Source organism: Salvelinus fontinalis, chromosome 34 (assembly GCF_029448725.1).
Source record: "Salvelinus fontinalis isolate EN_2023a chromosome 34, ASM2944872v1, whole genome shotgun sequence".
NCBI lineage: Eukaryota > Metazoa > Chordata > Actinopteri > Salmoniformes > Salmonidae > Salvelinus > Salvelinus fontinalis.
The window spans coordinates 7,618,084-7,645,042 of NC_074698.1; the positions used below are offsets into that span (position 1 = coordinate 7,618,084).

The following is a 26,959-nucleotide window of genomic DNA, read 5'->3' on the forward strand; positions in this document are numbered from 1 at the left end:
TGAGTTGATGAGGGAAGTGAGGAATGGGAGAAGGTCTCCAGAGATGGTCTGGAGAAGGGAGAAGGGGATGGGGTTGAGTATTCACTGTAGTGTTTTTGCAGACTTTGCTGTAGGATTCACTGTAGTGCTTACTGTAGTATACTGTAGTATTTACAGTTCACTATAGTATAAATACTACAGTAAAAGAAAACTGTAGCATATATAGTCGTGGCCAAAAGTTTTGAGAATGACTCAAATATGAATTTTCACAAAGTCTGCTGCCTCAGTTTGTATGATGGCAATTTGCATATACTCCAGAATGTTAAGAGTGATCAGATGAATTGCAATTAATTGCAAAGTCCCTCTTTGCCATGCAAATGAACTGAATTCCCCCAAAAATATTTCCTCTGCATTGCATCCCTGCCACAAAAGGAACCAGCTGACATCATGTCATCATGTCAGTGATTCTCTCATTAACACAGGTGTGAGTGTTGACGAGGACAAGGCTGGAGATCACTCTGTCATGCTGATTGAGTTCGAATAACAAACTGCAAGCTTCAAAAGGAGGGTGGTGCTTTGAATCATTGTTCTTCCTCTGTCAACCATGGTTACCTGCAAGGAAACACGTGCCGTCATCATTGCTTTGCACAAAAAGGGCTTCACAGGCAAGGATATTGCTGCCAGTAAGATTGCATCTAAATCAACCATTTATTGGTCATCAAGAACTTCAAGGAGAGCAGTTCAAATGTTGTGAAGAAGGCTTCAGGGCGCCCAAGAAAGTCCAGCAATATTCTGCAAAAGGTACAAGGATTGGACTGCTGAGGACTGGGGTAAAGTCATTTTCTCTGATGAATCCCCTTTACGATTGTTTGGGGAATCCGGAAAAAAGCTTGTCCGGAGAAGACAAGGTGAGTGCTACCATCAGTCCTGTGTCATGCCAACAGTAAAGCATCCTGAGACCATTCATGTGTGGGGTTGCTTCTCAGCCAACGGAATGGGCTCACTCACAATTTTGCCTAAGAACACAGCCATGAATAAAGAATGGTACCAACACATCCTCCGAGAGCAACTTCTCCCAACCATCCAGGAACAATTTGGTGACGAACAAGGCCTTTTCCAGCATGATGGAGCACCTTGCCATAAGGCAAAAGTGATAACTAAGGGGCTCGGGGAACAAAACATCGATATTTTGGGTCCATGGCCAGGAAACTCCCCAGACCTTAATCCCATTGAGAACTTGTGGTCAATCCTCAAGAGGCGGGGGACAAACAAAAACCCACAAATTCTGACAAACTCCAAGCATTGATTATGCAAGAATGGGCTGCCATCAGTCAGAATATGGCCCAGAAGTTCATTGACACCTTGCCAGGGCGGATTGCAGAGGTTTGGAAAAAGAAGGGTCAACACTGCAAATATTGACTCTTTGCATCAACCTCATGTAATTGTCAATAAAAGCCTTTGACAGTTATGAAATGGTTGTAATTATACTTCAGTAATCCATAGTAACATCTGACAAAAAATATCTAAAGACACTGAAGCAGCAAACTTTGTGGAAATTAATGTGTGTAATTCTCAAAACTTTCTGCAGTATACTACAACATTCTATAGTAAGTACTACACATGATCGAGGGATACTACAGTGTGTAGTATAGTATTCTACAGTATACTATGTTTTACTATAGAATTCTATGGTAAGTACTGTAATATTCTATAGTAAACTGTAGTATTTTTTCATGTAGGATGATACCATTCCACACCATTTGTTAGCCGACATGCACAGAAGGCTCCACCCCTCTCCACCATCACCCCCTCTCCCGGGAGTTTGGACCCAGCAGACGTGCCCTTAGGTGGGCCATTGGTGTCACGCTCTCCCCCTTCTCTCTCCCCTCTTCATCTCACTCTCCTTTCCCCTCTATGTCCCCTCTCTCTTCTCTATATTCCCTCTCTCTCCTCTCTAGCCTCTCTCCCTTCTCTGCCCTCTCTCCCGTCGCCTCGCCTGTAACACAGGCCCACAATCATATAAAACGGGGCCCAACGCCCTCGTTTCACAGCCTCAATGAATCATTACCTGTGGTAATAGCAACACTGATAAAGCACTAAGCCTCGCCACCATCTCGCCAAGACACAAATAAGGACATCGAGAGAATGTGTGATGTGTGTCGTCGATCTCATCTGGATGTAATTCTTCAGGATTGAGTGAAGTGTTTAGCCTGGTTTGGGGCTCTGCCGGGCTGGCAGCCAGAGAGAGCGGGAGGATGTGACCAGGGACCATTTGATTCCCCAGGACCTTTTTACCAGGGAGACGTCTGGGCTGCGTCAAACAGGACCAGAAGCAAAGTTATAGGAAAAAAATGGAAAAGGATAGAAGACAGGATGGAAATAGAACGCTCAAAGGTAGTGCTAGCCACTAGACATGTTAATAGTAGTTCGAGATGCACCTTCAAAAAGTGTGTTGCTCAGCCTATTTTGTTTGGACTCATTGTTCTTTGGCAGCATATGTGGCTGGCAGTCTTATCTTAATTAAGCTTTAATTCACTCTATAGAACTGAAGGACTTAAGCACTTAAGAAGCCTAACGTGGACACACAAAACCTAATGCCTTACCCCTTCCATCCCTCCACCTCTCATCTTTCTCCCCCCTTCCTCCTTCCTCGTGTCTGTACGGTGAGTTATGGGTACAGGCTGCATGTCCGTATCTACATAGCACAGCAAACACGGGCACATTATCAGCCAAAATACCTCTCTTTATGGTGGTGAACATTTGGTATGAGGCAGTGTGTGCCAGCCAGGCTTGGCAGCCCAAGTCCAGGCAGTCACCTCTCCATTCAGCCCAACTCACTGGTTCCACCGCCCACAGACTCCATGAGGGTACCCAGCCTGCCAGCTGTGGTAGGGGGTAGAGAGAAAGAGAGAGAGAGAGAGAGAGAGAGAGAGAGAGAGAGAGAGAGAGAGAGAGTGAGAGAGAGAGAGAGAGAGAGAGGGAGAGAGAGAGAGAGAGAGAGAGAGAGAGAGAGAGAGAGAGAGAGAGAGAGAGAGGGAGAGAGAGAGAGAGAGAGAGAGAGGAGAGAGAGAGAGAGAGGAGAGAGAGAGAGGAGAGGAGAGAGAGAGAGAGGGAGAGGAGAGAGAGAGAGAGAGAGAGAGAGAGAGAGAGAGAGAGAGAGAGAGAGAGAGAGAGAGAGAGAGAGAGAGAGAGAGAGGATTAAAGAAGGTACTAAGAGGAAATCATGGATTTCTTTTATAGAAACTTAAGAAGCTCCAAAGACTCTATGGGATTGTAGAGACCACTACCTACCCCACAGCAGCACCAGCTAGTCTGATTCTCTAGATACAGTATTGTTCCTGAAGCATAGTAACTTAGAAGTCAATGATTAAAGGACTGTCCATGTCACGTTCCTGACCTGTTTTCTGTTGTTTTGTATGTGTGTGATGGTCAGGGCGTGAGTTTTGGGTGGGCAGTCTATGTTTTCTGTTTCTATGTTGGTTTTGGGTTGCCTGGTATGGCTCTTAATTAGAGGCACGTGTTTTGCGTTTTCCTCTAATTGAGAGTCATATTAAGGTAGGTTGTTCTCACTGTTTGTTTGTGGGTGATTGTCGCTGTGTCTGTGTTTGTTTGCACCACCCGGTACTGTCTCGTCTCGTTCGTTCGGTCGTTCCTGTTCATGTGTTCCTCGTTTCATGTAAGTTCGTAGTTTAGGTCTGTCTAGTTCGTTTTGTTATTTTGTAAATTAGTCAAGTGTATTTCGTGTCTGTTCTTCGTCTTGCAATAAAGCATTATCTATTCATCACCCGCTGCGCCTTGGTCTACTAACTCACCGAAAGACGACCGTTACAGTCCATGTTGAAGCTCCTCCTGTCACCAGTCTGTCTCTATGCCTAGTGCTCCTCTCCACAGCTAACCTATAGTTTCACTGAGTGCTCTGACCCATATGTTCAGATCTGGAGGCAAATTGGAGGTTGATATCAACCTAATTATAGAAACAGGTTAATGGTCTGTGTTAAGGACGAGGAAGGAACAACTGTGATTGGTTAGGAGTTCTACAGATGGAGATGTGTGATTGGTGGTTCTGTGGAGCCTCAGCCTTGGCTAACCCCCAATGGAACGCTGTGCTGCAGGCCAGGCCAGCTGCGGGGGTGAGTGGACCCGTAACCATGGTTGAGCTCAACCCATGGTGATTAGGTTCCGGTACCACCAGCCAAGTGGCACAGCAGCACCAGCTTTGTGACTCACACGGGAACATTACATAATTTCTCAAACATCTGATTTATTCATGCTGTTGGAGTGGATAGTGTTCTGAGGCCCTTCATGTAGAAGACTTGTCGCTAAGCATTACCCTCATGTGAGAGGGGAACAAGAGGCATTTTGTCCAGAGTTGTACCCTCAACGTAGAAGCTTCATCCTGGCTTCGTTTCCTATACTACACGCCACTCTAACCTGTCTGCCCAGTGGCAATGGGAATATACTGTAGTACAGACCGACAGACAAACAGACAGGCAGACAGACACCCCCAGTACAGACAGGACATATTCCCTGGTCCCTGCCTCAAACAGCATCGTCCCACAGGGACGTCTCTCAGGCTCCCTTAGCCAGCTAACTGCTGACGACAGCAGGGTCGAAAATGTGAGTATGGTGATGAGACTCTGAGAGCTTCAGAGACAACCAGAGTCAGAGTACAAGGGACGGTTGCTGTTGAGGTGGGCCGTGAAGGGATGTGGTGAGTGGGATGGTGGTGGAGGACATGGAGAAAGAGACATACCGGGATAGTGATAGTGGTAAGGATGTAGAGAGAAGACAAGGAAGAGAAGAGTGGAGAAGAGAAGAGGGGAGTGTTAAGTTTTTAGTAGTGAGGGTCTGTGTTTTGTTTTTTTAGGGACACAAGTGTGCTGGTTTTGTTTTGTTCTTGAGGATGCAGCCTCTACATCTTTCCAGTCTGAGTGTCTACGAAGATGAATCCAGGCCCACAACACTACAGAATAGAGCCAGCAGAGCTGCAATAGCCCATTCTTTCACTCAGAAACCAAGGCAGCCACGGAAACTGCCGTGATTGACTTTACAACGCCATAAAGTGGGATGTCAGATAAAGCGAGATGCCTGCCCTGACCACTTCCTCCCCATCTGGCACGGTTTCATCTCTGGGGTGTTCCTAAATAAAGAGGACGATAACGATGGTGTGGGATCACTTATCAACAGATTACTTTTGAAGGGGCTCTGAGGAACCGCAGAGAATTCCTCCAACCACACTGCAGTATGGATGTAGGCTGCCATCTGCTGGCTAAAAGAATGTAGTGCATTAAATTGTATTTGTCACATGCTTTGTAAACAACAGGTGTAAACGAACAGTGAAAAGCTTACTTACGGGTCCTTTTTCAACAATGCAGAGTTAAAGACAAAAAAACAGAAATAGTGACACGAGGAATAAATACACAGGGAATAGCTCATAACAATGACGAGTAAAAATAACATGGCTATATACAGGGAGTACCAGTACTGAGTCGATGTGCAGGGACACGAGGTAATAACATGGCTATATACAGGGAGTACCAATACTGAGTCGATGTGCAGGGGTACGAGGTAATTGAGGTAGCTATATACATATAGGTAGGGTTAAAGAGACTAGGCAACGGGATAGATCATAGAAGCAGCAGCGTGTATCCATTTGATTAGCTATTTAGCAGTCTTATGACTTGGGGATAGGAGCTACTTAGGGTCCTGTTGGTTCCAGACTTGGTGCACTGGTACCGCTTGCCGTGCGCTAGCAGAGAGAACAGTCTATGACTTGGGTGGCTGGAGTCTGAAAAATGTTTGGGTCTTCCTCTGACAATGTCTGATATAGAGGGCATTACTGAAACACATGAGTGACAGCATTCTCTCTCTGAGAATTCTTTCTCTCTCTTTCCTGTCTCTCTCTCTCTCTCTCTCTCTCTCTCTCTCTCTCTCTCTCTCTCAATTCAATTCAATTGACATGGCAAGTTCATTATTACTTACATTGTCAAAGTATACATATCGAAAAAATAAAAATCAAATATATATGTATAAATATACAAAATATATATATTTAAATATAAATAAATAGTGGGACCAACAGCAATAATAATAGTAGTAGTGGACATGGGATTACCATTAACAACAACTACAACAACAATATTAATCAGAACAACAATACATTAAAGCAACGGTAGTAGACCAGTGTCAACATGACTGAGAAGACACATGACCTGGTATGAAAGACAAAACAAAACGGGAAATATTATCAACATTACTTTGCACATTTCACTGGCTGTCCCTCAGGTTGTGGCAGGAGGACACATATTTGGCTGCCAACACTGCACATTTGGGCTTTTCACCCAATAAATATTAGATTTTTTCTTCATCTTTTATAGTTTCAAATTCTTTGTATTGAATTATAATTTTGGGAAAAAAATATTCTCTTATGTCTGAGTATTTGTCACAGTGTAATAGGAAATGCAGCTCTGTCTCTACCTCACCCCTGGAGCAGAGTGAGCACAGCCTGTCCTCTCTGGGCAGCCAGGTTTGTCTGTGACGACCGGTCTCTATAGCCAGACTGTGCTCACTGAGTCTCTCTCTCTCTCTCTCTCTCTCTCTCTCTCTCTCTCTCTCTCTCTCTCTCTCTCTCTCTCTCTCTCTCTCTCTCAGGGTCAGGCGGACCTCCTGAAGCACGCTAAGAGTGAGGCTTTGGACACGCTGCGCCAGATCCACTGTGCCACCCAGTCCTGTGGCCTGAGCAAGAACGGAGCTACCTCCCCTCAGCTCCAACACCATCCACTGCAAGCACAGGCCCAGTACCAGGCCCAGGCCCACCATCCACCCCAACCTCACCATCTCCAACCCCAGGCCCAGCCTCTGTCCCAACACCTGGATGAACCCCAGCCCGAGGCCCAACCAAAGCTCCAGGCCCAGCTCCATACTCAACCCCATCCCCTGACTCAGCGTCCGCTCCTGCCTCCCCTCCCGCCCCAGCCCCCACAGTATAGGGCAGCAGGCTCCCACGAGGCCATCTCTGAGAACGAGACGGCCAGCGATGGTTCCTGCTGACCCGTTGCCTGTACCCGCAGTGGAGTCCACCCAAAGAGAGACAGGGAGAGGAGAATAGAAAGAGAGAGGGGGCTTGAGAAGCAGAGAGGAGAAGAGCAAAGAACATGGATGGTTCCTTTAACACCCCCGAAGATGGACAGAGAGGAGAGGGAGAAGGAGAGGGAGAAGGAAAGGGAGAGGGAGAGAGATGGTGAGAAGGAAAGAGCAGAAGAGAAACAGCAAATAGAGCAAGGGACGGGGAAGAAAACTCATCGTAAAAGACAAGAGACACAAGTTTGAAAATGTATTGTTTTAGAGACAAAGAAGAAATGTCTCTGTCAGCTCTCTCTCCTGTCCTATTTCTCTCTCTTGGATTCGAAAGAGCGAATAACACCCATATTAGCGAGTTGAGTCAGTCAATTCGTTGAGTCAGTCAGTCTGTCAGGAGAGTCTCGCTGTCTTTCTCTGGGCAGTGCCCTGCGGGTACAGGCACCTTACATTGGCATTTCATACCGCGCAAGTTCGCCTTTGGATTCCCCTAGGATACCCATAGCATGTCCAGGACCCTTTCCTTCTCTCCTCCTCTATCTTCTTCCGTATGTTTACTCCATACACCTGTAGATCTGCCCTTCCGTACATCATCCCGAGCTTCAACCCTTTTTGCCCTTCTCGCCGAGGAGGAGGCTGCCGTTTAAATGCACAACGTAGTGCAGCTCACACGGACTAGTAGCTCTGTAGGGATCCTAGATAGAGGACCATTACTGCACAAACTAACCTGGGGAGCTGTCTGTGAGAGAGACGTTAAAGGACTGCAGCTCTGCAGCCTCTCTCTGTCTGTCACTACCTACCTGGCCTCTACAATGATGCACTGGCTCCCCCTGCTGGAGTCTCCAACCTCCGCAGGACCCCATACACTTGCACAGTGCTCTTAATTAAGATTTTTTATTTTTGTTAATTGTCAATCACAACATGCCTGGACGCTTAGTAGGGGGTCTCCCTAGCGCCTCTCAAGGGGCTGTGTGCGTAACGTCCCGTGTGTTGCTGTCGTCGTCCCATGGGTGGAGGGAGCGTGGCCGTGCTCTGCCCACGCTCCAGCTCTCAGAGGTAGCTACTAGCTCGAGCTCACCAGCCTGTTTTAACTGGAACAGTCTGTCGACCCCGTCTGCGCTGCGGAGACTAAAGGACTCTATAGGTCAAAGATCACAAGAGAAACATGGACCAGGGGCAGATTCCTGCTGTCAATCAAACACACACCTAACCTAAAAGAGAAACTATGGATCTATATAGATGTATAATGTATGTATGTACAAGTAATGAAGAGACCCTTTACATTTATCTCTGATAATTCTCCCTGAAACAAAACATCCCGTTGATATTCTTGTTATTGTTATAATTGATGTTAGTTGTATTCATATTACAATTATTTTATATACAGTATATTGCTTCTACATATACAGTGACTTGATACCTGTTGTTCTGTGCTGCAGCTCAAGACAGGTGGTGTGGAATGTTGGGTGTCGGGGTTAGAGGTCAGGGTGAGTTTGGGTTTGGGTTGGGGGTCATCATTCCAAAAATTGGATTAAACCATAACCTGACTTGTGTTTCACTGCAAAGTGATGTGGTTCTGTATGAGCTCCTTAAAATGGCCCATTAAAACTGGCTTCATTGTTCATCCTGCCTCCTATTCTTCAACTTTCTCAGTGTCTTTATGCTGCCAACCTGACATGAATATGTAGGATTCCTTCTACAGGAAAAGAATGGGGAATATATTGTATGAAGAAATTCTGAGGCAACTCCAGAAGGTGGCGACAAATAGTAGGGGAAATGTTTTGAGTGACAGTGTCTATGAGGGAAATTTACATGAGGGATTCAGCCTTTTGCCAAAGTCAGGTACTATAGGTCCAGGTCAAATAGGGGAGGTTTATATTTGTCCTGTTTTACACAGTGTATTCAGAAAGTACTCAAACCCCTTGACTTTTTTCACATTCTCCTGTGTTACAGCCTGAATTTAAAATGGATTACATTGAGATTTTGTGTCACTGGTCTACACACAATACCCTATAATGTCAAAGTGGAAGTATGTTTTTATACATTTCTACAAATGTATTCAAAATGAAAAGCTGAAATAAGTATTCAATCCTTTTGTTATGGCAAGCCTAAATTAGTTCAGGACTCACTCTGTGTGCCATACTAGTGTTTAACATCCTTTTTTTATGACTACCTCATCTCTGAACTCAGTTGCCGGAGAGGAAGGAAACAGTTCAGGGATTTCACCTACAGGCCAATGGTGACTTTATAACAGTTACAGAGTTTAATGGCTGTGATAGGAGAACACTGATGATGGATCAACATTGCCGTTACTCCACAATACTAACCTAATTGACAGAGGGAAAATAAGGAAGTCTGCAGTGCGTCATACACCGACGAAGTGCTCGGAAAAGGTGCAATTTGCAGTTTAAGATGATAACTCTGGCGTGTCATGCAAAATTCAAAGCTGGGCTGTACAACATGCAAAAAGGTAGGTAGCCTGAGTCTAGAAACGACTGGAGGGATTAAACTAGCAAAAGTGTGGGTGGAATGTACATTAACATCCTCTGCCTCAGACGTAAATAATAATAATAAAAGAAACGGCCATAAAAAAAATGGTTTTTGAACATGCCAGGGACATTTTGTGGCAGCAAGCCTTGTAGACAAAGAAGACACCCGGGTTAAAGAATCAAACATTCAAAATAAATCAAAATAGACACTACAGCCAGAGTCTTCAGAACAGCCTTAGAAGGAGGTTAAACGTCACATCCACAGGTCCGCTCATGGCTTTGAGCAAGAAATTCACTCTGAGGACTTAAATGAACTTGACATGGGGTGAGTCATTGTATGAGGTTTTGAAAACTAAGCTAGGATTTTTTTTTTCTTTACAAACTTGTTCTGTACTGAAGTTAATCAGAATATGTGTGTCATATTATCACATAGGCAAGAGGCCTATATATTTTCATACACGATATATACAAAAGCATGTGGACACCCCTTCAAATTAGTGGATTTGGCTATTTCAGCCACACCTGTTGCTGACAGGTGTCTAAAATCGAGCACACAGCCATGCAATCTCCATAGCCAAACATTGGCAGTAGAATGGCCTTACTGAAGAGCTCAATTACTTTCACCGTAATAGGATGCCTCCTTTCCAACAAGTCAGTTCGTCAGATTTCTGCCCTGCTAGAGCTGCCCCAGTCAACTGTAAGTGCTGTTATTGTGAAGTGAAAACATCTAGGAGTAGTAACAACGGCTCAGCCGCAAAGTGATAGGCCACACAAGCTCACAGAACGAGACCGCTGAGCGTTAACATTTTCTGTACTCGGTTGCAACACTCACTACCGAGTTCCAAATTGCCTCTGGAAGCGACGTCTGAACAAGAGCAGCCGCACACAAGCCTAAGATCACCATGCGCAATGCCAAGCGTCGGCTGGAGTGGTGTAAAGCTCGCCGCCATTGGACTTTGGAGCAGTGGAAACGCCAGGAGAACGCTATTTTCCCCAATGCATAGTGCCAACTGTAAAGTTTCCTGGAGGAGGAATAATGGTCTGGGGCTCTTTTTCATGGTTCTCAGCGTGACAATACCCCGGTGCACAAATCGAGGTCCATACAGAAATTATTTTGAGATGAATTGGAACGCCAACTGCGAGTCAGGCCTAATCGCCCGACCTCACTAACGCTCTTGTGGCTGAATGGAAGCAAGTCTCAGCAGCAATGTTGCAACATCTAGTGGAAAGCCTTCACAAAAGAGAGGCTGTTATAGCAGCAAAGGGGGGGACCAACTCCATATTAATGCCCATGATTTTGGAATGAGATATTCGACGAGCAGGTGTCCACATTTTGGTCATATAGTGGTGTGTCATATCACATAGGCTGGAAGCCTATATATGCTTCTATGTGTGTTCTGCTGTAGTCTACATTGATTTAATTTACTTGAAGTTATTTTCCAATATTGTGATATTTGTTCTACTGCTACATTGAAAATGATATGAAATTTGGGTCCATTTCACCACCTTAGATTGTAGGCTACATGGCTGTTTGCTCTGTCTGCTGTGCTGCTACATTGTGTTTGACACTTTTTTTCTCAGTGTGTTCCGGTAACTCAGAGCCCCCCGGATAACACCCCCTCATGCTCACTATGTGTTCCCGGACCTCCCGATTTACAAATGAAGCACTGCCCGACGCTCTAACCACTAGGCTACCTGCCGCCCTATAGGAAAAGGGGAACGAGGTGCCTCTACCACCAATTACCAATAGCTAGGGGGATAAAGCAACACCACACTGTTCTAGGTGTGTCAGTATTCCCGGAGCGACACATGTTTAATACAATAGAGAGAATGATCATTAGCCCTCATTAGGACTGTTACATGACCCTCTAATTACAGACCATTCAGTCAGTCAGCTTCTAAAGGTTATCGGGGATGGTTCTTTGTGTTCCCTCATACCTTTGATGAGACCGTGTCTTATTGCTGCAGCTAATTAACCATGTCTCCCTCACCGCTAATCATAGCGCTATGTCCTAACGAAGCTCGCCACCAGCCTGACATAATAGCATTCCACTACTTTATTCAAAACCCAGGAAATATCCTAGAGATGGTCTGTGGCAGGATCAGAGTCATTAAGGACTTCTGATAGACCCATCAAATGAGCAAACGGGTCAAACGCTACAACAGAAAATGAGCATTGATGGACAGTCTTTTTGTTGATGTCCCCGCCGACTGGACTAAAGATATCTTAATGACGTCTATGGAGGGTTTAAACGAGACGACATAGGGCCTTATAAAAGGAGACCGGCTTCAGAGAGAGGTGATAGTAGAAGTGGACCCCACAGCCTCTAGCAGAACATGTGTCTCAACACAAAGCACCTTACTACAGCACCTGGGATGGACACAGCGTGCTCAACCACCAAGGTAGGATCGACTATGTAACACAGCTTTCTATTAGATGTTTTTACTGTGGAATAATTTAAGCAGCCATTATGGGCCTCAGACAAAGGTCATGTAGGTACAAAAGGGGGTGTTCAGAAAAGTACATCAGGTATTGTTTTGGGATGCATTTAAATATGAATGGTAATGCTCGCTAATGCTCCCTAATTTGCATTGAGTGTTTTTAGAATGGAGATGGTAGACCACTATTTGCACTTAGCGTGTCAGTCGCTGCTCTGATATTTTCATGGGTTTGAGTTCCTTTCAGTCTATTGAATAGGGTTTTTGGTAATGGGTTTAAGGGTATTAAGCAATTACATAGTCTTTCAAAAATAGCAAGGCCTAGTCTGAAGAAAATATTCTAAAACTGATAGTTGTTAGCAGACATGACTAAAAGCTATCTGAAATTGTTCTCAATTAATATTCCTGAGTACGTTTTAGCTTTCGTTTTTCATATTAACCATCAAGTTATATTAACATAGGCCTATGCGTCTCTCTCTCTATCTCACTCTCTCCTTTGTTTATGTTTGAGTTTGCAAGAAAGGAATTTCACTGTACTTCTGCATGTGACATAAAAAAATGGGAATCTCTCTCTCTTTCTGTCTCTCTGTCTCTCTGTCTCATGAAGTTCTAACACTGAAATATTGTATCTGCTTTTACTGACAGAAACTCAAGGTTCTCCTCTTGTTGCTACTCGTCTCTCATCTGGCCTGTGACGCTCAGGAGGTTGCCAACTCTTGCAGACAGAAATCCCACTCCTGCCGTCTTTACGTCCTGCTCTGTCGCTCAGGTAATGGGACGGGGACGGGGACAAGGGGACCCCTCACCGATGACGCAGCCGCTGGAATCCTCACACTCAGTAAACGGAAAGAAACTGATGAACGTCGCTTCCAGAGCCGGTTGAGTCAGCTACTCCACGGGTCACGGAACCAAGCGGCGGGAATCTTGACGATGGGGAAGAGGACCGAAGACACAGCAGAACCGCTCATGCGCTTGTTTCCCATTTTAGAGACGGACCTCACTATCACAGCCCAATTGGTTTTACAACTACCATTCAAGTGACTCATCTGGAAAACATCAATGTTGATGCATCATTTTTGAGGGACTGCGTCAAACATGGACTAATGAAAAATATATGAAAACATGGGTTTTGGGTAAAATGTTCCTTTAAGATTTTATTTGTTTGTGGAGTAGATGTTAGTAATTTTGTTAGTAATGTTGTAAATATTGTATATGATCTCACTGGTGTAATAAATGTGATAATGTTCACATGTAGCACATATGTATTTGCTTCCCTGGTGTCTCTGTATTTTAGGTGATGGGAAAGTAAATATGAAGAAAGTGACTGTCATGAGGGTTGAGTCATCTAGTTGTGTCTATGTTATGGCATCACATCACTGGCATCACGGTCAGACAACCCCAATAACCCCAACCAGCCCAAATCATCAACCCCTCAATCAGCCATGAGCACATGTCTGGATGGGTAGGTGTGTTTGTTCAAGTGAGTGTATGTACCAGAAAAGTACGTTTCCCAGAAATACCTTGGTTTCTGTGAAAGCTGGAGGTCTGCTGTATTTTCTCTCATTCATTCTAACCTGCCCTCCCTCTCCAAACTGACTCCATGATTCTTTCTCTTTTACAACTTTTCTCATGGGGGCAGCATGGAGCTGCTTCAAGGCTCAAGTCTGTATGGATATCTGTGTTACTCAGAGGCCACATATTGTAGTCTGTTGTAAAGCCAAAGATCTAGGTCAAGACCCACTGTGTTTCTCCATCATTGCATTACATTCTCTTGCCACATTTTTTGTCCCTCTCTTCTCACCTTGTATCTTCTAAATGTTTGTACTTTATATATCGGTAATAACTGAAAAACAGCATTGTAACCATTATAATGGAAGTAAAGTCTCAGGCTATTCTGCAGTCTTGTTTGTGTGTTCTTCGTGCGTACAGCACTTCCATCCACTCACCTGGTCACAAACACACCAACAATTCGCCATGCCATATCGACAGAAATACACCAGCACGCGCTCACCGTGCCATGTTTTCTCTTGGTTACGTGTCAGATCGCCTGGTAGGTATAGAAGAGGTGCTAATTAGAGCAGATGCTTAAGAGAGGGAGGGAGTCTGTCTGGGATACATTTCTATATTCATCTACTCATGCAGTACTAAGCTACCCAGCTAGCACATTTGGTTCCTTCTATGTTGTGGGAATGTACATTTTAGGTTTCCCATTTGTTCTGGGAATGAAGCCATAATTTTCCTGACTGGTAAAACTGAAAGTTTTTGGGGGGTTCTGGGAATGTACATTTTTAGGTTGCAGGGAGGTTCTGAGAGCATTTTACTATGGTTCCCTGAAAGTTTTCCTGGGAGGTTTTATTAACATTCTGAGAATGAAATGTAAAGGTTATTTGTAATTATTTTTTTTGTAGCTTCCTCAACTTTCACTGACTGTTTCAATAAGACTTTTAATAACACTGCTAGCTTAGGTGTCACGTTCGCTAGAATAAATGTCGGACCAAGGCGCAGCGGATGTTGAGTTCCACATGATTTATTAGAAAGTGAAACTAAGCAAAGACAAAAACAATAAACTAACAATGAACCGTGACTACAGAAGTGCTACGTGCACTAACTCAAAACAATATCCCATAAACACAGGTGGGAAAAACAGCTACTTATTTATGATCCCCAATTAGAGACAACGATTACCAGCTGCCTCTAATTGGGAACCATAAAAATCACCAACATAGAAATATGAAAACTAGAATACCCACATAGAAATAACATATACTAAAGCACCCCCTAGTCACGCCCTGACCTACTATACCATAGAGAAACAATGGTTCTCTATGGTCAGGGCGTGACGTTAGGTTAATTGTTTTGAACTCCAAGCACAGATAGGACATATGGAAATTAATTTGCTTAGCATTAATCATGCAAACACATTTATTTTTTATTGTGGCACGGCATCAGTGGGATTTGAACCTATGAGCTTCTATCTAAGGAATTCGTCCACTGGGCCACCAGGATGGAGCTAGCATACCATGTTTTTTAACTCACACAAAGCTGTTCATTTTAGTCTATTCAAACAGACTCCATTTCAAAGGAAACAAGCGCTCATTAACATCAGGTGTGGCCAATTAGTGGACGAGGCCAACACATCTGAACACACTTAACAAGACAGAGGATAGAGAGACCCCTTGTTGACCCTGAGAACAGAATGTATATGTTTTAAGAAGCATTCTTAAAACATTCTTTGAACGTTACTAATGTTTTCTTGTAGTTTTTATGGAAAGTCTTCTTAATGTTCCGAGAAAATGACTGTAAATAGAATCATGAGAAAACCTACAGAAAACGTTATGCTGAAGTACTGAAATTCCCACAGAAGAACATTGTTTCTCAATGTTCTCTGAACTATTTGAGAACATTCCCAATGCCAAACCAGTTGGAGAACGTTTCTAGAACATTACCAAAAGTTAAATTAAATGTAACCAGGTTTGAACTTTTAGGAAATGTTCTGTTAAAGTAATGAAATACCAAGAAAATTATGTTTTTTTGTCAAGCTCTTTAAATGTGCTGAGAGTGTTCTAAGGCCAAGCAACTATCCTGAACCATTCCCAGAACGTTGTGGGAAGTTTGTATGCAAAATAACCAGAGGACAACCATGCTCTCACCAAGCTCTAAGAAACATGGTTCTCAGAACATTATGTGCTAGCTGGGTAAGATGCTTATAAGACCTTAGAGGCTTTTGATGATGTATTTGTTTATGTCTATACATGTGAATCTTGTTCCTTATATATTCTAAAGCTGTGTGTGCCTACATGCGTGCGTGTACAATCTGCCTCCCTGTGCATGTCAACAGGTATACATGGGTATTCTCATCCCTATTTCCTAGTAAGGATACAGGATCAGAAGTGGATGATGGCATTGGTGTGCACAGCAGAAAAAGAGGGAGGGGAGGGGCAGAACGAAAGAGAAAGCCAGATGAGATTCACTGGTCTACTGACTGCCAGTGTTTCTGTTAGAGGGGGTGCAACAAGAGAGAGTGCTTACTAGTGTGTGAAGGAGAGAGATGGCGAGAGGACAGAGTAAAATAAGGTATAGAGCGTGCGCAAGAAGGAGAACGAACAGAGAAGTTGATTGTTAAGAAACAGTGAGAAGTGGAAAGAAGCAGGGGGGCTCTCGCTTTCGGGGAAAGAGAGAGAGAGACAAAAGAGAAAGAGGAAAGGGAGGTAGAGAAAGAGAGAGTAGAGGGAGGGAGAGAGAGAGAGACAAAGAAACAGAAACAGGGAGAAAGGGGTGAGAGAGCGATAGAGAATGGCAAAGACTGTGTGATAGAGAGAAGAGAGAAGAGAGAGAGAGAGAGAGAGAGAGAGAGAGAGAGAGAGAGAGAGAGAGAGAGAGAGAGAGAGAGAGAGAGAGAGAGAGAGAGAGAGAGAGAGAGAGAGAGAGAGAGAGAGAGAGAGAGAGAGAGTACAGACTCAGATAACGGAAGTGGCGTGCGTATCCTGCTCTCCTGCTGGGGCTAGATGAGACTTCAGACTGATCTGTGAGGAGAGAAGAACAGAGAGATACACTACCTAACTTGATGACTCTAAGCTGAGAGTGAGTTGCAACACCTTAGCTTGATCCACGGTGAGAAGAATAACTACTCACACTACAGCGAAGGAAGGAGCTAAAGAGAAAGATAATCAGCCTTACTTGGGGTAAAGAAGAGGAAAGGTGGAAGAAAGAAGACTATAAACCTGAGACTGAGGTAAATGCCTCTGATACCCAGCTGACCTGTAGCTGAGTGCTGAGGCAGGATCAAGGAGAAGCATCTGTTGAAGTGTAGACTGTAGAGTCACGTTGGTCTGACTCGCCCTCCTCTCAGCTCTGTCTGTTCGGGGATGGAGTGACTTGGTGAGCCCAGCTCTGTCTTCATCGTTGGACAACATGCCTGTGATGAAGGGCCTCCTGGCCCCCCAGAACACCTTCCTGGACACCATCGCCAACCACTTTGATGGCACCCGTAAGTATACCCTTTTACTCAAGCCTTTCTGCCTTTGTGCCACCCTCCGTGCCCACCTAATTGGGATGCCTGCAGTGTTACAATGGGTTTGATTGATTGTAATTTACTGGTGAGGTAATTTACAAGTTGTGAACAAGTTGCGTTTAATACATTGTGACTTTTCATTGTAAGATTTCCATTTTGATTTTGTGTCAGCGTGTCACTGAAAATATATTTGGGCAGGATTCAATTCGTATTGCCGAAGTATTGAGGAAGATCAGCGTTATAGCTCGATTTAAAGGCAATGTCCCTGCGTTCGTGGAGACTCCAAATGCTGCATATGTGGGCTCAATCGGCAGTTACCTTTACATTTTAACTCAGAACTACCGCTATACGGATTTAAATATATATTTATATCTCATTCAAATCGCATGGTGTCAAGCATTAGAACCATCGAGAAGCAAAACTTTTATGGGGGGGGGGGGCTGCTGTGGGATTAACACAAATTCTTTAGAGTCTAAGATGTTGGGGGGTGGGTTATGAACTTGCATATGGAATTGTTTTAAAATGGTCCTACCATGGATCATTTAGCTATTTAATTTAAAATTTTAGGACCCTTTAGGTATCCCAAAAATATATTTTAGAAGTATTTGATAAAATATTGAATTTGGCCTTCAGTACCAAATACCACAGAAACACATTGAATAACACATTCATCAATGGCAAAAAAAGACAGTTAAAAAAAGAAATCCTAAGGAATAAGATTTTGAAGTGTCTGGAGATATAGGAGAAATAAGAAAGCTCTGTCTTGTCAAGGTTGAGCTTGAGGTCGTGGACCAGGCACGATATCTGCCAGGCACGCAGAGATGTCTCCACCTGGGTGTCAGAAGGGGCTGAAGAAGAAAAGGAGTTCGATGTCATCTGCATAGCAATGATAGGAGAGACCATGTGAGGATATGACGGAGCCGAGTGACTTGGTGTTTATGCAGGGTTGGGTAGATTACTTTCTAACTGTAATCCTTTACAGTTACTAGTTACCTGTCCAAAATGGTAATCAGTAACGTAACTTTTGGATTACCCAAACTCAGTAACGGAATCAGATTACATTCAGTTACTTTTAGATGACTTTTCCCTTAAGAGGCATTAGAAGAAGACAAAAAGGTATGTTACCAATTGAATGACATCTATTGCAGGATAAAGCAATGTTAAAGTCTACATAGCTGGCCATGTATGGCTGTTCAATTTGACTTTTCGGGTTGGTTGTATAGGCTTATTATAACCCATCGCTTTCTACTGCATATAATAATGTAAGAACCAAAGCTGGAGATGAGAAGCAAGTGCAGGGAGTGAACATTTAATGAACAGACAAGTGACAGAACAGAAACATGGTCAGAACAGGGGGAACAAGTGCTAGCTGTGCCACCAGAGACTCTGGGTTCGCGCCCAGGCTCTGTCGCAGCCGGCCGCGACCGTGAGGTCCGTGGGGCGACGCACAATTGGCCTAGCGTCGTCCGGGTTAGGGAGGGTTTGGCTGGTAAGGATATCCTTGTGTCATCGCGCTCTAGCGGCTCCTGTGGCGGGCCGGTTGTAGTGCACGCTAACCAGGTCGCCAGGTGCACGGTGTTTCCTCCGACACATTGGTGTGGCTGGCTTCCGGGTTGGATGCGCGCTGTGTTAAGAAGCAGTGCGGCTTGGTTGGGTTGTGTTTCGGAGGACGCATGGCTTTCGACCTTCGTCTCTCCCGAGCCCGTACGGGAGTTGTAGCGATGAGACAAGATAGTAACTACTAACGATTGGATACCACGACATTGGGGAGAAAAGGGGGTAAAAATTCACACACAAAAAAAAAGAACAGGGGGAACAAAACGACATGACAACAATTAAGCTGAAGCCGGGAACAGCCAAATATAGGGGAGGTAATGAAAACAGGTGATTGAGTCCAGGTGAGTCCAATGAATTACTGAAGAGTGTGACGAGGGAAAAAGGTGTGCGTAATGATGGTGGCAGGAGTGAGTAGTGCTGGGCAGCCTGGCACCAGGGAGGGAGAGCGGGAGCAGGCGTGACATAATAATATGATTAAATTATGTCTCTACATTACTATATATCATTTATAAGTCCAAAAATGGATGTAGCAACTACAGATTGCCCTATTAAGTCTATCAAAAGTGTACGAGTTTGAGCATGTGTCCATTAGGCCTATGGATTTAGTTTTTTATCAGCATGAATTAGATTGAGCAATAAAATCCCCAATTTTATTCCATAGGCTGGGATCCGCACTCTGCAGCTGTTGTAAAAGAGCATTTTTCACTGGCTGTCCACTGGTTTCAAAAACAATGATTGTTAGGCCTCTTAAATTCAACCATTATTGAGTTCAAATACAGATTTGGATTTCTGAACTGCCGTCCACGACAACCACAAGCCGTAAGGCACAAATAGCTAAATGAGAGAGCAGCAGTGTGATTCACATCAATGCGCTACGTAGGTACCAATAATAAGTGATATCCGAATCACCATAGACTACACCACTGCTCTCATCCTGACCTCCAAGCGTTTATTCAAGTTGGATAATCTTTGGATGCCGACAGCAGTCGCACCATTGGAAGACATAGATTGGACTGTAGCCTACAAAAGCCTATTTCTCATATTTGTCCACGATCCATCAAACACATTTGGTGTGTCATCATAGTGGCCTCTGACTTGGGGTCAGACACGCTCAGGTGGAAAACATTTAAAGTTGCGCCTTTTTACAATGCTGATTTGAATGTCATTAAGAAAACAGAGAAGTGTCACAAATTTTTCCCGCAAACATTCATTTGGAATTTAAAAGTAATCCTTGAAGTAATCATCTAGTTTTTCAAAAGTCTCTGTAGTCTGATTACAATATTTCTGCTGGTAACATAACGGATATCAGTTACCGTTTTTTTGTAATCCCTTACATCCCCAACCCTGTGTATATGTAGCCTGGCGAAAGTAAACCCTTCACAGGACACAAACTAATTTTGGGTTGTTTATTCTGTCAAAGCTTACATTTCAAATAGGATAATGTAGGAGGGCAATCACCACAAATTGAAGTCACCATAAAGTAAAGTTCAGTTTCAATCACGATCAAGTGAAATAAATCTGTTAGTAAAGTGCATATAACCAATCTGAGTACAATAAATACGAAGTGAAATGCATAAACGGTAGGGGCTCTGCTTTCCATAGAAAAACACAAGAAAATACAGAGACCACAATGTTGAAGGTTAGAATTTACTTCTAACATTTCAGATATCTGGGTACAAGAGGACCATGATCAAAATGACATTGTGCATGAAAAACAAACATACATTTAGTCATAAAACAATATGAATACTTACAAACACACTGTCCACGTGATGCCCTAACCCCACATGGAACAGTAGATCCTCATCTCACCCATAATGCACTGGGGGAAATATCATATCAACATTTCAATTATGATTCAAAAATAAAATAAAATACAACACCCTGAAGCTTTACATGAAATAGAATGTCGTTCTGATATTTACTCACGCTTCAAATAATGTTATCAACGCCACCACGTGGTTCTGAGATCACTGGTATTCAGCTGGCAAGAAGCTAACATCCTCATGTCAATCTGAAAGTATCAACAGGCTAACATGACCATCTTGCATAAATATTACAAAACTAACACTTATACACTGCAGATGATGCAGAATAGGATAGATTCCGGTACAAGAGTAAGATAAAAAAGCAATAGTTACCCATCTAAAGTATCGTTGGACCCACGATGGATTTCAACAGCTCTCCAGTGTAATTGCTTGCTCTCACTCTTACACACTGTGCACGCACAATCTTATAACCTCTCTCACACATTATTTAAGGATCTCTTAAAGGGACTGTGCCATCTAGTGGATATAAATGAATACAGCTACATGCTTTTACCACCTGGCTACTTATAGAGAGAAGAGGAGAGGGACTAGAACCAAGCCCTGGGAGACACCAGTAGTGAGAGTAAGTGGTGCAGACATAGATCCTCTCCATGTCACCTGGTAGGAGCGGCCTGCCAGGTAGGATGCAATCCAAGAGTGTGCAGACCCTGAGACGCCCAGCCCTGAGAGGGTGGAAAGGACGATCCGATGGTTCATGGTGTCAAAGGCAGCAGATAGATCTAGGAGGATGAGAACAGAGGAGAGAGAGTCAGCTTTGGCAGTGCGGAGAGCCTCCGTGACACAGAGGCGAGCAGTCTCGGTTGAGTGATCCGTCTTGAAGCCTTGACTGGCTTGACACTAAATGCTAATTGCCTAGCTGAGGTGAAGAGCATACCTCCCGGTACTAATTGCTGATTGCATAGGAGAGGAGAAACCACTCCCCCTGCAATACAGCCACTGATTACCAAAACAATAACAGTCACAAATTGCCCTGCATTCCTGCTTGATGTATCAACAATCAGCTGCAAGTCATTGAAAAAAATATATAACCTTTTTAACTAGGCAAGTCAGTTAAGAACAAATTCTTATTTACAATGATGGCCTAGGAACACTGGGTTAACTACCTTGTTCAGGGGCAGAACAACAGATTTTTACCTTGGCAGCTCGGGGATTCGATCTAGCAAACTTTTGGTTACTGTCCCAACGCTCGAACCACCCCAGGTAGCCTAGTGGTTGCTGCGCAGTCAGCAGTTCATACACTAAGTAGGCTAAGTAGGCTACCGGAAAGACAGACAGCACTTAAAGTAAATGGTCCTAGCTAGCAAAAATACAGTACTAAACAACAACAGATGAAGACAAAATTATACTTATACTTATACTTATACTAGCGATATTAGGAGTCAACTAGCTATAGATTGAAGCTACACCACTACATGGCAAAACAAATAATGAACTACTGAAAACACGACCTAGATTTGATTTTAGTTCAACTTTCACTTAGTCCAACTATCACTCTACTACTACTACAAAATTAAATTAAATTACTAGTAGAACTCTATGTAGTTCACCACTTCCCAACACTGTGTGTAAGTGGTACTGGAAAGGGACAGCCAGTCAACCCTGTGTGTAAGTGGTACTGGAGAGGGGCAGCCAGTCAACACAATAATTCAGGCTGTGACAGTGATGTAGAGAATGGTGAGAGCTCAGCAGAGGAGTGGGTGTGCTGTTGTTTTGGATTGAAGTGCCACTTGTTGGGCTGTTGTGTGTTTGCTGTCTGTGTTACTCCTCATTAAAGTGATACAAAACCCGGACACTTCCAGTCATTGCACTAACGCTAGTTAGCAATTGCGCTACCACTAGTTAGCAACTCTCTTCAAACTGCATGCAGAGACATACAAATCTGGGGAAGTAGATAAAGGTCTTCATTGCCTCCTGAAGTATCCCTTTAAAACTTCAGTACCTGTGTCCCTATTTCCCCTTTCTTTTAGCTCACTCACAACCTAAAAGCTCTTTTGTTATTAGTCATATGTGTTCACAGTTCATGCATTTTGTTTGTCCATCTATTAAGCACCTCTGCATTTGACCATAGGATATTTACTGAGTGTACAAAACATGAGGAATACCTGCTCTTTCCATGACACAGACTGACCAGGTGAATCCAGGTGAAAGCTAGGATGCCTTATTGGTGTCACTTGTTTAATCCACTTCAATCAGTGTCGATGAAGGGGAGGAGACAGGTTAAAGAAGGATTTTTAAGCCTTGAGACATTTGAGACATTGATTGTGTACAGTGGCAAGAAAAAGTATGCGAACCCTTTGGAATTATCTGGATTTCTGCATAAATTGGTCATAAAATTAGATCTGATCTTATTCTAAGTCACAATAACAGACAAACACAGTCTGCTTAAACTAATAACACACAAATTATTGTATTTATCTTGTCTATTTTGAATACATAATTTAAACATTTACAGTGTAGGTTGGGAAAAGTATGTGAACCCCTAGGCTAATGACTTATCCTAAAGGTAATTGGAGTCAGGAGTCAGCTAACCTGAAGTACAATCATTGAGACGAGATTGGAGATGCTGCTTAGAGCTGCCCTGCCCTATAAAAACACTCACAAAATTGGAGTTTGCTATTCACAAGAAGCATTGCCTGATGTGAACCATGCCTCAAACAAAAGAGATCTCAGAAGACCCAAGATTAAGAAATGTTGACTTGCATAAAGCTGGAAAGGGTTACAAAAGTATCTCTAAAAGCCTTGATGTTCATCGGTTCATGGTAAGACAAATGGTCTATAAATGAAGAAAGTTCAGCACTGTTGCTACTCTCCCTAGAAGTGGCCGTCCTACAAAGATGACTGCTAGAGCCCAGCGCAGAATGCTCAATGAGGTTAAGAAGAATCATAGTGTCAGCTAAAGACTTAAAGAAATCTCTGGAACATGCCAACATCTCTGTTGACGAGTCTACGATACGTAAAACACTAAACAAGAATGGTGTTCATGGGACGACACCACGGAAGAAGCCACTGCTGTCCCAAAAAAACATTCATGCATGTCTGAAGTTCGCAAAAGAGCATCTGGATGTTCCACAGCGCTACTGGCAAAATATTCTGTGGACAGATGAAACTAAAGTTCACTTGTTTGGAATGAACACAAAACATTATGTGTGGAGGCACAGCACACCAACATCAAAACCTCATCCCAACTGTAAAGTATGGTGGAGGAGCGTCATGGTTTGGGACTGCTTTGCTGTCTCAGGGCCTTGGACAGCTTGCTATCATCAACAGAAAAATTAATTCCCAAGTTTATCAAGACATTTTGCAGGAGAATGTAAGGCTATCTGTCTGACAATTGAACCTCAGCAGAAGTTGGGTGACGCAACAGGACAACGCCCCAAAACACAGAAGTAAATCAACAACAGAATGGCTTCAACAGAAGGAAATATGCCTTCTGGAGTGGCTCAGTCAGAGTCATGACCTCAACCCGATTGAGATGCTGTGGCATGACCTCAAAAGAGCGGTTCACACCAGACATCCCAAGAATGTTGCTGATCTGAAACAGTTTTGTAAAGAGGAACGGTCCTAAATTCTTCCTGACCGTTGTGCAGGTCTGACAGAAAACATTGGTTGAGGTTATTGCTGCCAAAGGAGGGTCAACCAGTTATTAAATCCGAGGGTTCACATACTTTTTCCACCCTGCACTGTGAATGTTTATACGGTGTGTTCAATAAAGACATGACAACGTAAAATTGTTTGTTATTAGTTTAAGCAGACTGTGTTTGTCTATTGTTGTGACTTAGATCAAATAACATTTTATGACCAATTTATGCAGAAATCCAGGTAATTCTAAAAGGTTCACATACTTTTTCTTGCCACTGTATGTGTGCCATTCAGAGGTTGAACGGGCATGACAAAAGTTCCTTTGAACGGGGTATGGTTGTAGGTGCCAGGCGCACCATTTTTAGTGTGTCAAGAACTGCAATGCTGCTGGGTTTTTCACGCTCAACAGTTTCCCGTGTGTAGCAAAAATGGTCCACCACTCAAAGGACATCCAGCCAACTTGACACAACTGTAGGAATCATTGAAGTCAACATGGGCCAGCGTCCCTGTGGAACGCTTTCGACACCTTGTAGAGTCCATGCCCCGACGAACTGAGGCTGTTTTGATGGCAAAAGGGGGTGCAACTCAATATTAGGAAGGTGTCCCTAATGGTTTGTACAATAAGTATATGTCACTAATGGACTACTGTCCAAGCTGCATGATGCACTTTCCCATGGTCAGATTGGATCACACTCTTCTCAGTGGGTTACAAGAAGTGGGACATGACATCATGCTAGCGTGTGGCCGCCGATCTGTGTCCTGGCTGAGTTTATGAATTCAGTGTGAAGACAAACACACTCACACTAACACTCTCTCTATTACACACACTCACACTCACACACACCAACCTGGACTCAGGGGTAGACGTAATATAGTAAATGTAAACCCAGGACACTCCAATTATGATGATATGATATCTTACATTTAATATGGTATGTATTCATTTGTGGATGTCCATCATCCCATTTCGAATGATATGTTATGATTTACAATTTGTATGATATGCAATGCATTGCAATTCGCACAATATGCTACGGATTTGTAAAATGTATGATATGTAATGAATTCCATTCTGTTGTGGCTAACGTTAGCTAGGTGACTAAGGTTATCTCGGCTAGGGGTTAGGGTAAGGGGTTAATCCCTTAAGTAGACTGCTGTCGTATGTAACCATACCAAATGTAACATATCATACTAATACGTCTAGTCTATGAGACCAGGCTGCACACACACACACCCACACAAATACAGAGTCAGAATTATGTTTTTCACAAGTTTGGTGGTTACAGAACCTCCGTGTCATGGTGTGGGTGGAGGAGCTGGCCAAAAGCTTTAATGGACAAGACTGAACCGGTCTGGGGGTAGTGTGAGGTTCAGGGAGCCGTTATCCAAAGGGAAGAGATGTAGTCGGAGCTTGAAATGTCTGTAGGGAGCTGATAAAATAGTCCAAAACTTAATTTTTATTTTTTATTTAACTAGGCAAATCAGTTAAGAATAAATTATTATTTACAATGATGGCCTACCCCGGCCAAACCCTAACCCAGACAACGCTGGGCCAATTGTGAGCCTTAGACTGCTGCGCCACTCGGGAGCCCACACAGTGTATAATAGACATTAAAATGATTGACTTCAACCTATGACCTATGACATAATATTCTAATATCATGTGCGACAACAAGTGGGTGGATTTGCAGCATGTAATGTATGTATGACTGCCTCCCTCAACTTAACGACCCTCTCCATTGTGTAATGTGAATAGACCAAGCGATTACAGAATGAATGAAAGTGACAGCCAAATGATCCCCACATGTGAGCAGGGACATAAATGACAGTTAATTATGCATGGGTTAAGCGCCAATCAAACAGCATCTGGGTATCGAGATCAGTCATCAACTCTCTGTAAAAACAACTCTCTGTAAAAAAAAAAAAACTCTCTGGAAAAGGACAGTTCCCTCTATAACAATCCATTATATAATTTCTCATTTCACTCTTAATACATTATTTAGTCGTTGCCAGAGGAACGCACAGTACACATTGTACACATAGGAACGCACAGTACACATTGTACAGTTATTCCCATTTATATGTACATTTCAGGTTGCACTCTGTGGATTATGGTACGGGGTGTCAGAGCGGAGTTATCGATTGCAGTGTTTACACAGCAATAGTCGTATTTGTGTGCAGAGCAGAAGGCTAAAGCTTTCATTGTTGTCTTGTTGTCGCTCCACAGAATGATTCAGTCTAATTATCTGTGTGGGCTGGGAGCGACACAAAGCTTTCCCCTCCTCATTGAGGCATACAATTATTTAATAGCATTTCCCCTCCATTTCAATTCACTAATTGTGATTATTGTTGTTGTGATTGATGTAAAGGGCCTGGCTTTTTTTGCTTGTGTAATGTAACTAGATTGGTTTGGGTTTTGCACTTCATCACTTGATGGCAATTACTGAAGCTAGTGCATGAACTGAAAAGTAATAGAAATGGACAGTTATTCACTACAATGGAGAAGTCCCTTTTGTCGTGTGGACGGTCATTTCAGAAATTATTCTGGGAGAAAATGAGAGAGGCAAAGAGAAATAGAAGCTCTTAGAGCCTTCAAGGTTCAACATGGCTTTCACTATGTACTGCCATCAGAGAGAGAGAGAGAGAGAGAGAGAGAGAGAGAGAGAGAGAGAGAGAGAGAGAGAGAGAGAGAGAGAGAGAGAGAGAGAGAGAGAGAGAGAGAGAGAGAGAGAGAGAGAGAGAGAGAGAGAGAGAGAGAGAGAGAGAGAGAGAGAGAGAGAGAGAGAGAGAGACAGAGAGACAGAGAGACAGAGACAGAGACAGAGAGACAGAGAGACAGAGAGACAGAGAGACAGAGACACAGAGACACAGAGACACAGAGACACAGAGACACAGAGACACAGAGACAGAGAGACAGAGAGACAGAGAGACAGAGACCACTAGACTGGATGCATTTTAGCAGAATAATAGTTATGTTGGAGAAAGGACTTACCATCTGT

The 26,959-nt window shown here is 43.4% G+C and overlaps 3 protein-coding genes across 4 annotated transcripts in view; all 3 read left to right on the top strand.

Moving 5' to 3' along the window:
• Window positions 1-8,680, top strand: part of LOC129832973 (inactive phospholipase C-like protein 2) — a 95,060-nt gene extending 86,380 nt beyond the window's left edge. Inside the window, exon 6 of the mRNA XM_055897152.1 lies at window positions 6,631-8,680. Within this exon, the coding sequence (XP_055753127.1) occupies window positions 6,631-7,029 (399 nt within the window). The 3' untranslated portion in view covers window positions 7,030-8,680. The remainder of the gene's footprint in view (window positions 1-6,630) is intronic.
• A 3,152-nt stretch (window positions 8,681-11,832) lies between these two features.
• Window positions 11,833-13,878, top strand: LOC129832739 (hypocretin neuropeptide precursor-like). The gene is made up of 2 exons (XM_055896737.1): window positions 11,833-11,948; window positions 12,630-13,878. Exons 1-2 carry the CDS (start codon window positions 11,883-11,885, stop codon window positions 13,023-13,025), a joined length of 462 nt encoding a protein of 153 aa, XP_055752712.1. The 5' UTR covers window positions 11,833-11,882; the 3' UTR covers window positions 13,026-13,878.
• A 2,521-nt stretch (window positions 13,879-16,399) lies between these two features.
• LOC129832974 (potassium voltage-gated channel subfamily H member 4-like) overlaps window positions 16,400-26,959 on the top strand; it is a 29,949-nt gene continuing 19,389 nt past the window's right edge. For both annotated transcript variants that reach the window (XM_055897153.1, XM_055897154.1), the window contains exon 1: window positions 16,400-16,971. In XM_055897153.1, coding sequence (XP_055753128.1) covers window positions 16,896-16,971 — 76 coding nt within the window. In that variant the 5' untranslated portion in view covers window positions 16,400-16,895. The remainder of the gene's footprint in view (window positions 16,972-26,959) is intronic.

Bases quoted from the DNA above. Each gene is read 5' to 3' on its own strand.
- LOC129832739 (XM_055896737.1), top strand. From the start codon at position 11,883: ATGTGTCTCAACACAAAGCACCTTACTACAGCACCTGGGATGGACACA. The intron at 11,949-12,629 runs GTAGGATCGACT...TTTTACTGACAG, and splicing joins CAGCGTGCTCAACCACCAAG to AAACTCAAGGTTCTCCTCTT.